This window comes from Sitodiplosis mosellana, unplaced genomic scaffold (genome assembly GCF_009176505.1).
Source record: "Sitodiplosis mosellana isolate CC-2019 unplaced genomic scaffold, AAFC_SMos_1.0 Smas_scaffold_40, whole genome shotgun sequence".
Classification (NCBI taxonomy): domain Eukaryota; kingdom Metazoa; phylum Arthropoda; class Insecta; order Diptera; family Cecidomyiidae; genus Sitodiplosis; species Sitodiplosis mosellana.
In genome coordinates, this window is record NW_022595282.1 from 186 (window position 1) to 13,896 (window position 13,711).

A 13,711-nucleotide genomic window follows, 5' to 3' on the forward strand; every position below is an offset into this window, starting at 1 on the left:
TTGAGTGAATAGATAGATGGATGAACGGACGGAAGAATGAATATAAAAGAAGAGAAAAGAATGTATATGATTTCATGCAAATATTTCGATTTTTGTTTAGATTTCATGAAAATAGTTCGCTTTGAGGTTTGATTTCATGTAAATAGTTCGATTTGAGGTTCAAATTCATGCAAATAGTTCGATTTTATTTAAATAACAAACATCTAGTGATACAAGTTAGTTCAAGTTGAACATTCAAACAGTGAAGTTATCTTTATTATCACATCATGCGGTTGAATACAATTCAAAAGGCTGAAATTTTAGCTAAATTGAATGATGGAGTGAATGGTAATCGTTTAGCAAAAGAATATGGCGTTGCTAAATCTACGATTTCATTATTAAAAAAACGTAAATATGATGAAATGCTGCAGCCCAGGAAAAGAAGTGGAACTTTTAATCAACCATCGAGTGCGAGCGAGAGTGATAATGAATCAAATCGATCAAACAATACATCTAATGAGGACGAGATTGATGATGAAGTCGATGATAATTTTCATAGTGATGAGAGAGTTAAGAAAGAATCGCATGAATTGCCAATTTTCCGTCAACTCAAGCTGTATAAACCATCGACTGAAATGAATAAGAATGAACATGATGACTATGATACTACTACTGACGAATATGATGATGACGAGGAGGAGGAAGATGAGAGCGAGGAAGATGAAGAAGATGTCAATGAAATATGTAGGAAATTGCGACGCGTATGCGACAATTTGTATGTTCCGACTCAATCATTGAGTGAAATGTTGAAATTATTTTCTAAATTACGGAGCGGTGGCTACATTGAGGAATCGTTATAAGAATAAAGTATACATTGAAAATTGTAACATATCATGAAAACAGATAAATAAAACAAACACGGTATTTTTTTTTTCAACAAAAAAACAAATCTTTTCATTTCATATTTATGTGTATATATTATAAAGCAACCATATAGGTTTGATTTGAAACATTTTACTTTGAATTATTATACAGAGACTTTCATAATTTTAACTAAAATGTTACTCTTCTATGAAAATCAATGAAAACTGTCTTATTTTTGTATATAATTTACTATTTTTGCTTAAAATTATATGAAAATTTACGTTTCACCTAACAATAAATTTTCTCAATCTCACTAATTTCATGATGACCCCAAGCTAGCGTATCAATACCATTCGAACGAATAAGGTAACGCTTATCGTCGAACGGATTTAAAGCAATTTTTTTCTGTTTAATTGTGAATATTTGATGTGATTTCGAACGAAGGTTATGCTGTTCACGTAAAATATTACAATTTTTCTCGATACAGTCAACATAATCGCTAAATGCAATTTTACGTTTCACTATATTCTTTTTGATACCTTTAGACTTTTTAATAACTTTAGATTTTTTATCGATGTTACAATTCTTTTCTATGCAGTCAACATAGTCACTATCTGTCATAACGCGAGGTGCGACAGTTCTTTCTGGACATTCACATTTTTCTATTTTAGCTGTAAACGGTAGTACAGCGTAGCATTTTGCACGTAGACCGACAAATTCTGCTAAAATCTCCCCGTTTAATTCATCTTTAAAAAGACCGGGGCACTTTTTTATTCCTTTGAGGCATTTTGAAAACATTATTCTCCGGATAATCGCTTGTATCGTAGCGATTCAAGTGTTGCTTCATATCATTGTAGAAATCATCCGTTTGAATGGAAAGTATGAAGGAGTCAGTGTCCGTATAGGCAACTGCACAATTTTTTCCATATTTAGGTTTTAAAAAGTCGTACAGAAAACTGTACATCGTTATTTTCGATATGTCCAAGATGGACATACCGATAATTATCGGTTTATTCATTTTAATATGTGTTTTTTGTAACTCAATTACTGCTAAATCTTCATTGAGAATCTTGCATTTCTTGAAATTTGGTCGAGCAATTAACATGCTTGCACCACATCGCCCACCCCACTTGTTGACAAGTTTGATATCTGCACGTAAACGCAGATTCTCCATCGTTTTACCAAAGACGGAGTTTATCATATATTTAAAAAACGACTTTTCAAAGTCGTTGGTAGCTTGTGTACGTAGTTGTGTGTTGATATCGACGTAGGGCTTTAACCAGCAACTTTGTTCGAATTGAAGTACTCGATGTACTTTTTTCAATACTAGACCGTGTTGTAATGCTAATTTGAGCATGCGATAATGAATGATATAATTTTCTTTATCGTATAACGTTAACAATAATTTATCGATTTTATTCGGTTTTATGCCGATAATATCGAACACTTCTTGCGGAAGCGTTCGCTTTTCAGCACAAAATGGAAAATCATTATGTGTAGCATGTAAATTTTTTGGATATTGTAGATCCACCTCGAATATATAGCCATATTCCGAATCGTCAGCTAATTTGACTATTTCATCTGCATTCGAAAAAGATGTCTTTACAATTTTGTCATCAATCCATTTGAAATCCCTCAGCGGTAATGGTTGTGACATTGCATGTCCATACAGATTATTTGCTATTATTGTGAATGAAACAAAATGAAATTAGATTCTAAAAGACCATGAATTTGATTAAAGATAAACTGGGCAAATAAAATATTATTTACCATCTAAATACATTAAATAATTTGACGGTTTCTCATCATTGTATACATCTCCCATGTATTTATGGTTGGCTTTGACTTGACGTTTACTGCACTGACTTATGCCACCTCGAATTCCACGTTCGATGAACAGCAACATTTCCACATCAGTTAACAGTTCAATTCTCACTCCGGTATATTTGAGCATGGCATCCCACGAAAGACCTGGAGCTGTATAGTAGTTTGCCGGATCCAAACTGTAAATTGTATAGCATGTATTTCGAAAATTTTCAAATACGTCGGCCAATAGTAGCACATCAGTCTTTAGATATAGTTCGGAATAGTCTCCGAGCGTTTTACAGTTGAATTTCCGCCAGATATCGTGAGCAAATTGGTAATCGTCTTCCGATATTCCTTCTCCACTAAGTTGGCTGTAAAAATCTGCCTTTGATGGTAGATTTGCCTCCTTCAGCTGCTCCATACCGCTCACATATTCATAAGGAGAAACGCCTTTACGTTCAAGCATAGCGATTTGTTCTGGTGTGTAGCCATTTTTCTCACATTCGTTATACAATATTTGTTTTTTATCTGCTGGTAGTAGTGATGCTAACTCAGCTAGAGATGCAGGCATGAATCGGCATGAATCAATGAATTTAAATTTTACGTTTTCTCTCGTATTAAGCCCGCGTGTACTCCCTGTCACTACTTTTGTGAAAGCGATGTATTGTTCCACATTAGCTGGAATAATTGAAACATCTCCATTCATAATATTATTTGCTGCCAACTCTTTTATGAATAAATGTGAGTCGTAACCCGACAAATTGTGCATAATAACGGGTACAACGTGGCTATCTTGGAACTGTAAGTTGCATGCTTGATGGGCTGGACCTCTATATCGACCGGTGAGATGACAGTGATCATGTACTCTAATATCATTTGCTTCAAAAATATCACCACAAATTGTACATAATGCATTTGGATCGTGGAATGCATATCTCTCATCTTCAGTTAGCGGTAGCATTGGTATGTTTTTATCAAATAACCTTGCAACTCCATGAGCAATTTCTTTCAATTCTGCGATGAACCATTCGACGCAATCGGTACGATTGCCGCTGCCTCGGTAATATGAAAATGAGTCGTCAAATTCACATTTAAAGTAATATCCAACGCTGTACATATGATGCTGCTGATATGCGCTTGTTGCACATTCCTCACTAAATATACGTTTCTGATCTTCCATACTGAGCTCCTTCAGATACGCTTCAGTATCAGCGTATATAACAAATGGTGCTTTCAGCTGATGTTCATAGTTGTCAAATTTCATCCATTTCCATGTTTGATCGGGCATTTCAATGCTACACTCGTTTGTACATTTTGCAATATGTTTCGATAATTTTTCATTTGTATCATAAAATATTAGGCATCGATCGCAAATGAAATATCGAGATTTATGATTACTTAGCTGACTGCTGACAAGACGGCTCAAATTTTTTATCCAACAGTAATGAGTTCGAATTGAATCATTATTGTAGATCTCCTTAATCATGTTGGAAGTGCTAGCTATTTTATTAACACTTTCTCTGTTTTTGATTAGCAGCAAATGAATATGATGCTGCTTAACTTCATTACTCACACGTAATGGACATATGCGACCCTCATTTTCATCATCGTAATAGTATAAATTTATCGATATATTGTTGTTTTGTCGAACAAATTTGTCGATTTGGTTCAAGCGAACGGGAAAATCGATTCCATCAAAATTCAATTCGTTCTCATATTGATAATAATGACGAACTCGCTCTGGATGATCAGTTACCGGGTGTAAAGCAGATAAAATAGCCCATTTGAAGCACATTTCATCATGTTCATTTTGTACGTTGATAATTGCTTTTTTATACCGTAGTTTTTTAGGAGTTTGAATATACGATGAACCGTGTAATGGGTTATATAAGTTGACGTGAACATTCAATTCGATTATGCGGGCGAGCGTAAATCCAGAACCGCGGAATGTAACTTGTTCTACACTTTCCACTATTTCTTGAACGATCTGTTTTCGAAAATGTTCATGTAGGTCTACGTTTATATCAAGCTTCCGTGTGTGCGTTGGGAGATATATAGTCTCTTTCTCCGTTAACTCATGACTATGATTACCGCCAGTATCATCATCATCGTAAGAATCATTATTTTCATCTGTGTTTACATTTTTTTTTTCAAACTCTGCTACGAATACAGTCATTGACTTCACGTTAATATAATTTTCAATATTTTTCGTAAGTTCCGAGCGATATATATAAAAAGCATCGCTTAGAAATATTTCAATATCAATATGTCCATTGTTTACAATAGCGAAATCGTTTATTCGTCTATTAAATGCATTTTCACGCACTTGTAGCTCAACACTAGGGACATCTTCAATTGTATTAGAGGACGGTGACATCATTGTTACTCAGATCGATATTAACGTTTTTCACGGGGCGTAATTCCATTTTGGTATATCAATATGAACCGTTCCTTTCGGAACGCACCGAACAAAAATTACAATTCGATTGATCCAGTTGTATCACCAGATGTTTGACATTTAATTATAATGAAACCTCGAATCGAGTGTGTTTTTAGGAAATCGAACCTCAAATCGAACTATTTTCATGAAATCGAGCCTCAAATCGAACTATTTTCATGAAATCGAACCTCAAATCGAACTATTTTTTCATGAAATTGAACCTAAAATCGAATTATTTTCATGAAATCTAAACAAAAATCGAAATATTAACATGAAATCGAACTATTTGCATTAAATTGAATATCAAATCGAACATTCTTACATAAAATAATTCGAATTATTGATGAAAATAAAAATGTAAACAGACACAATAGTAGCGAAAAAGCACAGTGTAAAATGCAACAACGATAACATGAACAAACGTTCACTATCGCGACAGTAATGTATTCGTTCAATGAACTCGTTCAAGGTTAAAAACTACAATTAGTCATACAATTGCAGCCATGTAATTCATGCTATTTCATTATGTGATGAAATATAAAGCAAATGTACGAGACGATGATTTATGCTTCTTCGTGAATCGAAGAAACGAGTATATACATGTGAGAGAGAGTGGGAGAAAGAAACTAGAAGAAACAATTGTATGTGTGTGTGTGTGTGTGTAGCGTAAAATATAGCGATGATATATGATTATTTGCATCGCTTCAGTCATTGTTGTTGTTGTTGTTCATAATACATTGTTATGCATGCAGATGGATGAATGTTGCTTTTAAACTTGAATCTCAATGCGATAAAAATTAAAAAATGAAGATTTCGTTTGTTGAACATTGTTTGCAACGAATAAGACAAACCGCTGAAATGATAAGAGGGACGACGCGGCAGCGAACAAAATATTGTCCACCTAACTTATTGTTATATGGTAGATGTACAGCAAACGGAATAGCGTATTAAAGAATGAAATTGTATATTTTTTAAAGTCATATGTGTGTGATCGAGCATTAAAATAAACAAACCATTCGCATAAATGAAGCAAAAACTGATATGCAAAAATCATGTCTGTACATGTCGTTGATTTTCTTTCTTTGTCCTTCTTCATATAATTAGATAGGTAAGTGAATAGAAACCAACCTGTTTTGTGATCTTAAACTGTGTTAGATGAACTTGGTTCATAGCCGCAAAAACCGATTATGTGTATGTGTGTGTGTGTGTGTGTCTTGTTCGATCATTCGTATACTTCTTCTTCGCGTCTATGGTGTACGGCCATACATTTTGAGTGACTTACATTCTTTTTACGTGAACAAGAGTGATATTTTGTTTACATAGCACCAATCGGCATGCGGAAATACAATAAATTAACCAATTTTTTTGAATTTTTGTTTGTTCTTATGATAGTTTATGAATAAATAAAAGGTTCTGTCGGGCTAACTCAAAATCTATCAAATCGCGACTTGGCTCTGTTTTCTTCTTAATTCGTCATATCTCTTTAGTATGAAAATTCTATATATTAATAAATATTATTTACACATATGAAACAAATTATGTTTTAATTCCAATGTTTGTTGAGACAGTTTCCGATGCATGGAAAATAAAGGGAATTTATGGCTTGTTGACAGCAAAATGAATTTTGTTCCGACCTAATTAGCGATTTTTTTGCCAAATAAAATACAATACAGTTAATTCTTTTTAGAATATTTTATTATGATATTTATATACATGTACATGTACATGTACATAAGCGATTACCACGGTGATACATGGATTTAATCCTCTTTGAGGTGATGCCAGGGACTCGGATTGTAAATACCTAAAGAAACGAAACAAAAGTATAAAGATAATTTAACGTTCGGAGAAGGTGATACTCAATTAGATAGGTAAAACCCAGTACGGTTTAAGTTTCATTTAAACTGGCTTTATTCCTTCCATGGATCATATGGTAATAGGCAAAATATTCATTAGAAAAAAAATATACAGTACAATCGAAATCATCACATATTTTCAGATATTTATCATAGTGTTAATTACCAAAGATCTCTGATGGAAGAACAAAACACCGTTCCGAAACGGTTTGAATAAATATTCACTAAAACAAAGGCATTGTAAATGGCTATGTACTCATTATTTTACTACTAATTTTTTTTAAAGTTTGGATTACAAAGTAAGAGAGAACGCTTGGAAAATTTTCCAAACAAATGAGCTCTAAAATCGAAATGAATCAAACAATTTTTTCGTTTTGTCCATAGTAACACATTCATCGGATTAACATTAACGAAGTAATCAAAGTAACATTACAAAAAGTACTGAAAAATAGAAAAAATCAGATTTTTTGACGAATTGGATAACATAATTTTTTTTTCATTCATGAGTGGCGGATTGTTCTCCATTTACGCCACGGAATTTTCTCCATCGATTTGCCACGGGTTCCATGATTCTTCCCCGATTCAAGTAGACAATGCGAACATAGTTACGAAAGTATTGAATGTGGTAATATGCTTCTCAAGGTCTTTATTAACTGCATGCAAAACAACTGCAAAGATAACAGTGAACAATGCCAAACCTAATTTGAAAAAGATTCTCTCCCAATTAAATCCTATTCTTGATAAAGCTGTAACATATGTCATTGTAGGGGATGATGTTAATGTGTACTGAGCCTCTCGTTCATGTTGATTGTTTGACATGGTTGGCGTTGCAGCTTCTGAACGATCGATCTGATCAATCACATCAGCTAAATACAATTGAAAAAAATAGAAAAAAAAAGGAATCAATTATATGTCGTTTTGTAATATTTTTCAAGTGAGAACGATTTGAAATTACTCAGCGTTTCCGGTGTTATTTCTTGTCGATTGTTTTTTTTGGCTTTGGCAACTGAAGACACCGATGTTGTTGCATCACATTTTCGTTTGTTGTTTCGGTCCTCTTCAGAGAATATACACCAGTAAATTCTCTGCCCCCACCCGTCTTGTGGTGGATGAAATCCACTTTCAGTTGCACGAACCGCACTGGTGAAATTGTCGTCTTCAATGCGATACTTCAGGCCGGTTAATTGGCCAAAATGGGACCGCAAAGTTGAAAATGACACGGTTCCATCTTCCTCTAATGGGAACCTCGTGGGTTCGCCACCTTCCTCTCGGGCAACAAATACAAAATTTCCTGACATATTATCTAAAAATGAATAGAAGAAAAAAAAAAATAAATTGATTTGATAAAATCGTCAAAAAAATGAAAAAAATATCTTTTTCGTCTAAACAGAATACGTTTATCGATTTATCGTTATTTAGTTACCGAATTTGAAAGCGACAAGTGAGGAAAAAAAAACATTCATAAAACGGCTTTAAACACATTATGAGCATGAAAGAAAAAAGAAAATGATTATCAAAACAATGAACTAAAATAAGCACAATTTGTATCTGTTTGGTCAGTTTTTACGTGCGATGTTTTTAAACGGCCGTTTTTTGCACATTTTTTTTGTATAATATTTTCGTCTTATTGTTGCCCTCAAAAAAGCAAGAGAGCGCGATACAGAGAGCAAAAAACAAAGAGAATGAGCTAGAACGAAGGAGGGAAAGATTTCATCGCTTCAGACCAAATATTTATAGATTATATTACGAAAAATTTGGTCCTTCTCTAATATGCAGAAAATATGGATATTATGACTTAAATAAAATGCGATTGCTTAAGGATTGCGCATAAATTATGAACCATTCAGAATTACCAGATGTAATGTCTTCAATTCTCTCTTTACATTTGTTTGACGATATCAATCGGTTATCTTCCCTATAATATACTGCATACATAGAAACGTTTGACTTATGGAAATTGTTCATATTAAGTACTTTTGCCATGAATGTGTCGCCCGATCAGGCGTGATCATTGCAAATGGTAACAATTTTAAAACATAATATGTATAATTCCAATCAGATAAGAAATTGAGATTGAAGAAGTAATCCGATGTAAACAAAATTTTCAGTGAATAAATATGAAAAAGTGAAGAAAAAAACAACGAGAAAGAAGAGAGACAAGAAAAAAAGAATCCATGGAAAATAAGTAAGGATAAAGACAATCATCATAGCTACTAGAATAATAATATAATGGGAAAGCCGTCTTATTGAAAGATTTGAACTTTGATTGCGAGAAAGATCATAAAACTCAGTAACGTATTGCAAATCTAGATCTAAATGCATTGTTGATCGAACGAAAATGTCACATAAGTTTTGTTAAAATCGCAAAAATGGTATATTGTTGAATTCTTTCGTTCGAAAGACCGTTACAATCATTGAAAAAGTGGGTGTTTTTTTCATTTTTCCACTATGGTGTTTAACCTCCTCACTTGAATTGTTTAGTTCCATATGATTTAAATATTGAATGAAAAATTAACTTCGATCATTTGACATTAATCAATGCGTTTACTAATGTGCGCCAATTTTTGCACATTGAGTTGTTTGCTGTAGCTACACCGCAACTTTGCAATTACAAAATATTCATTTTACAACAACATTCACTATTCGCCAATCCTTTGGCTTTGTTGATGGATGTGAGAGAATGACAATTAATTAAGCATGATATTTGATACCTGGAATTTGTTTATATTTTGCTTATAATAATCATATGCCATCAAAAAAGTGATCAAATTCGTCAGACGAATGCATAAAATGTGTAATCGATCAAGTTTGGATGGAATTGAAACCGTATTGTATTGGTGCATATCACTTTTTCTTATCGCAATTATATTTACCGTAACAAATTTTTATTTTAAAACTGAATGAAACAGTTAGCACTTATTAGTTATCACTGAAAGAATTTTTAACAAAATAGTTCATAAATAATTCTCATACTTTTTATTTTGCACAAATATCCGCTTAGTTATGTTTGCTATTTTATTTTTCCTATCCAAAATGTCTTCACAAAGTCTGCACAAATGCACTATCTCAATCAAAATCCAGTGATGCGAAATCTTTTTATTTTTTTCAAGCTTGTTGCCTTTTACACACAATTGAACAAAATATAATGGTTGCTAACAACCTCTTTTATTTTATTACTTATTGCAATTTGATGTTGATTGTCTTCATTTATTAAAATCTGTATGATTTTTAAAACAATTCATTTTCTGTCAAAATAATGTGACGTATGATATAATATATATGTGTTTGTAAGTGTGACATATGTTCCCCAATATATGAAAAGTATACCATCATATAGTGGTGCCACCTCTTGTTTAAATTTATAAAACTAAATAAAATCAAAATCAAATTCAAGCAGTTTGTTGATTTTTTTCTCTCAATTAATTTAATTTTTTAAATTCATACATTTTTTGATGGTTTTTCAATTATTCTCTTTCTATTTTCCTATGTTATTTTTCTTATCATATGCTCAAATGGATTATGTCATTAAATGAAAAATTAACAACAACAAATCGTTCATTTTTTTTAACAGTGATCGTGCTTCAAAGGTGATTTTATACAACATTACAGTCAAAGGCCAGAAAATGTGTGCAATTGTGATTGATAATGGCAAAGTACGATAATTGATTTAAATATTTGTCATAAACGATGTTATTTTTGCTTGAAAATACGTTTACCGGAGAAAATTGAAAAACATTGAGAAAACATAGATGCCCTGTGAAGACATGTATCGTACACCGTATGAAATACATGAAAAAATGTAATTTTTTTCTTCTCTCATTTTAAATCACTACAAATGTTTATTACAATACAAGTATACATATATGTACATACATTGTAGTATGCAATCGAGCAAACGATTAAATGTGTGAGTGAGCGAGTGAGTGAATGATGTACGACGTACGGACTTCGCTCTTAGGATGACGCACGCGCTCGCACTACTACCTCATGGGTGACGCAAGGACCCTTGCGTCAACCGAATGGTTGACGCAAGAGTTGGCCCAGAACCCGCCTTTTCCTACTACTAACTTCAGATCGATATTTTACCCCATTCGACATTTTCCTAAGGCTCTCTATCCCTCCCCAGAGAAGAATTCGGTTGATTTTTTTTCTAAAATAAAGTTTGAAATGAGAATCGTGCTCCTTGAATATCAGTGTTTTTCTATTAAAAACAATAACAATGTGAATTCGTATCGCCCTCTTACAGCGGTTCTCGTTTTGACATTTAAACAACGTAGAATACTGAAATTTTGACAGCTCGCTATATTTGATTGACTGCTATGAAAAAACCGCTGTTGTGTGTCGCTACTTTCAAGGCATCAATAATGCTCAAAACTCACGATGAAATCCATGAAAAAATTTCAAATTGAAATTTCGGAAAAAAATTGGGTAAATGTGGCTGGCCCCACCATGTTGAAATAACGAAGAACCGATACCAGATTCATAAAATTTGGAGCTTGTGCGCAACGCAAAACCCCAGAGTTTGTGCTGCAACTGGTAGCGAGCACAAACTCGGCAAAGTTGAAAATTTGGAAAAAATGAAAATTTTGTATGGCGGCTAGAGGTGGCAGACGGATGGACAGAGGACAACATTTCGTGTCCGTCCGTCCTTTTATTGATTTGGGACAAACGGACATTTGAACCAGTGAGCATAAAAAGAACGTATTGACTCTTCGCCGATGAATACGAAACGCAAAAAAATCGCCGAACAAAGCGAAACACTAATCTGTTATTGGATCAATATGAAGCATGAAATCGTTGGCTACTATTTTATTTACGTTGCGCTTTGTTTCGAAGCGCGGCAAGTGTTTCATTTTGTTTCAGTAACAGAACGTTGTATCACTTTGTTCGGCGACGCGCTCAATGTACTGTTTTGGAAAAATATGCATGGTTTGATACAGTTTTGAGTCCATTGGTATGATGATTCATTTTAACACAACACCCATTCTATTTCGCTCACACTTAGGTGCACTTTAACGTTGCTGAAACATGTACGTTCTTGTTTCTATACTGCGCACATCTTTTTAACAGTGAAGCAGACTACTTTGTTATACGGGTAAAAATTGCACGTGAGTGTGAGCGAAATAGAATGGGTGTTGTGCGTCCGTGTTTTTGCCATGTATAGATTTCACTATATAAACCAATGTTTTCACGGCGTGAACACGCGTTCCGAGGATTTCATACAAACTTCCCATGTAGACGATCCGAAATAGGCAAAAGTCGAAAAAAAAGTTTAATTTTTTTTTCGATTTTCATTTAGTATTTTTTTCTGCTCTATTGGTGTTATCGGCACAAAACAGTACATTGAGCGCGTCGCCGAACAAAGTGATACAACGTTCTGTTACTGAAACAAAATGAAACACTTGCCGCGCTTCGAAACAAAGCGCAACGTAAATAAAATAGTAGCCAACTATTTCATGTTTCATATTGATCCAATAACAGATTGGTGTTTCACTTTGTTCGCGGATTTCTTTGCGTTTCGTATTCATCGGCGAAGAGTCAATACGTTCTTTTTATGCTCACGGGTCCATTTGTACAAATGTCCCATTTCAAATTAGGACAAACGAACATCTTGTCCCGATGTCCCATTGCCAAAAAGGACAAACAGACATTTGTCCCAATGTCCCATTTCAAATTAGGACAAACGGACATCTTGTCCTGATGTCCCATTGCCAAAAAGGACAAACGGACATTTGCCTCAATGTCCAATTTCAAATTGGGACAAACGGACATCTTGTCCTGATGTCCCATTTCCAAAAGTACAAACGGACAGTTGTCCTAATTTCCTATTTCAAATTAGGACAAACGGACGGACAAATTTTTTAGGACGGACGCACAAATTGTCTTAATAGGACACTTTTGGGTCGGACGAACACAAATTTTGTACGTCCCAAAAAAAAAATTTTTTGTTGAAAAAATTCATTTTGAAAATTGTAGAAATTTTTTTTCCGTTTCGAAAATTGTTATATTGATGCAAATGCAAAAAAAATGTTCCATTTTTTCTGAAATATTATTTATGATTGGGAATTCAATGGCAAAAGTGTTCTCATGTACATGAAAATATTTAGTCAAGTTGTATTTAGTTCAGGTCAATTTTTTTTACCAAGACAGAAAAACTATTCAAATCATTTATTTTGTACCACTATTTTTTCAGATCAGTGTTCAGTTAACGGTTTCAAATATGGAAGAAGAGATTAAATTAAAATTTAAAATTATTATTATTCTGCACCATACAGCGTTTCTTCGCCAGAGGTGGTTTATTTGATATAAATATTTGGTTGCATATTTACAATATTTATCACAGCCGGCGACAGCAGGCGCGAGTGACGAAAGCACCTCTGTGCTGAAAGTCGAACTCGCCTATATACACACGCAATTTCGAACTTTTTTCCTAAGAGGCCATCTGGTATGAATGAAGTATCGCTAGAAAGCCCTTGGCTCATAGGCCCAGAAAATGCATTCAAACTTGAGAATCGACCAACGGCCTCCATAAAAATATCCACTTGAAAATTGAACGCATGAGAATATTCTTGACCTGCGAAAAAAAGTTCGTTCCGAAATGCCTCATACATTCGTATAGCAACAAAAGAGACTCAAGAAATAAGTGAGCATAAAAGTGTCCCATGATTATGGGGCACTTTTATTCTCACTTTATTCATGGGACTCTTTTATGCAATACAAATGTATGAGGCATTTTAGTTGTGCATTTTGACTTGAGGCTTTTTTA

At 33.8% G+C, this 13,711-nt stretch overlaps 1 protein-coding gene across 4 annotated transcripts; it reads right to left on the minus strand.

Annotated features, from left to right (window-relative positions):
* Positions 1-903: 903 nt before the first annotated feature.
* On the minus strand, positions 904-10,227 carry LOC129569720 (uncharacterized). Of its 4 annotated transcripts, none has more exons than XM_055448850.1 (5): positions 9,919-10,227; positions 7,901-8,248; positions 7,644-7,811; positions 2,614-6,893; positions 904-2,523 (listed from the first exon to the last, which is right to left on the minus strand). In XM_055448850.1, the coding sequence occupies exons 4-5, from the start codon at positions 5,027-5,029 to the stop codon at positions 1,592-1,594; spliced, it is 3,348 nt and encodes a 1,115-aa protein (XP_055304825.1). In that variant the 5' UTR covers positions 5,030-6,893; positions 7,644-7,811; positions 7,901-8,248; positions 9,919-10,227; the 3' UTR covers positions 904-1,591. The 4 variants fall into 4 exon arrangements, with proteins under 4 accessions (XP_055304825.1, XP_055304826.1, XP_055304827.1 ...); XM_055448851.1 differs by having other exon boundaries at positions 9,819-10,227; XM_055448852.1 differs by lacking the exon at positions 9,919-10,227 and adding an exon at positions 9,657-9,812.
* Between the last annotated feature and the right edge of the window lie 3,484 nt (positions 10,228-13,711).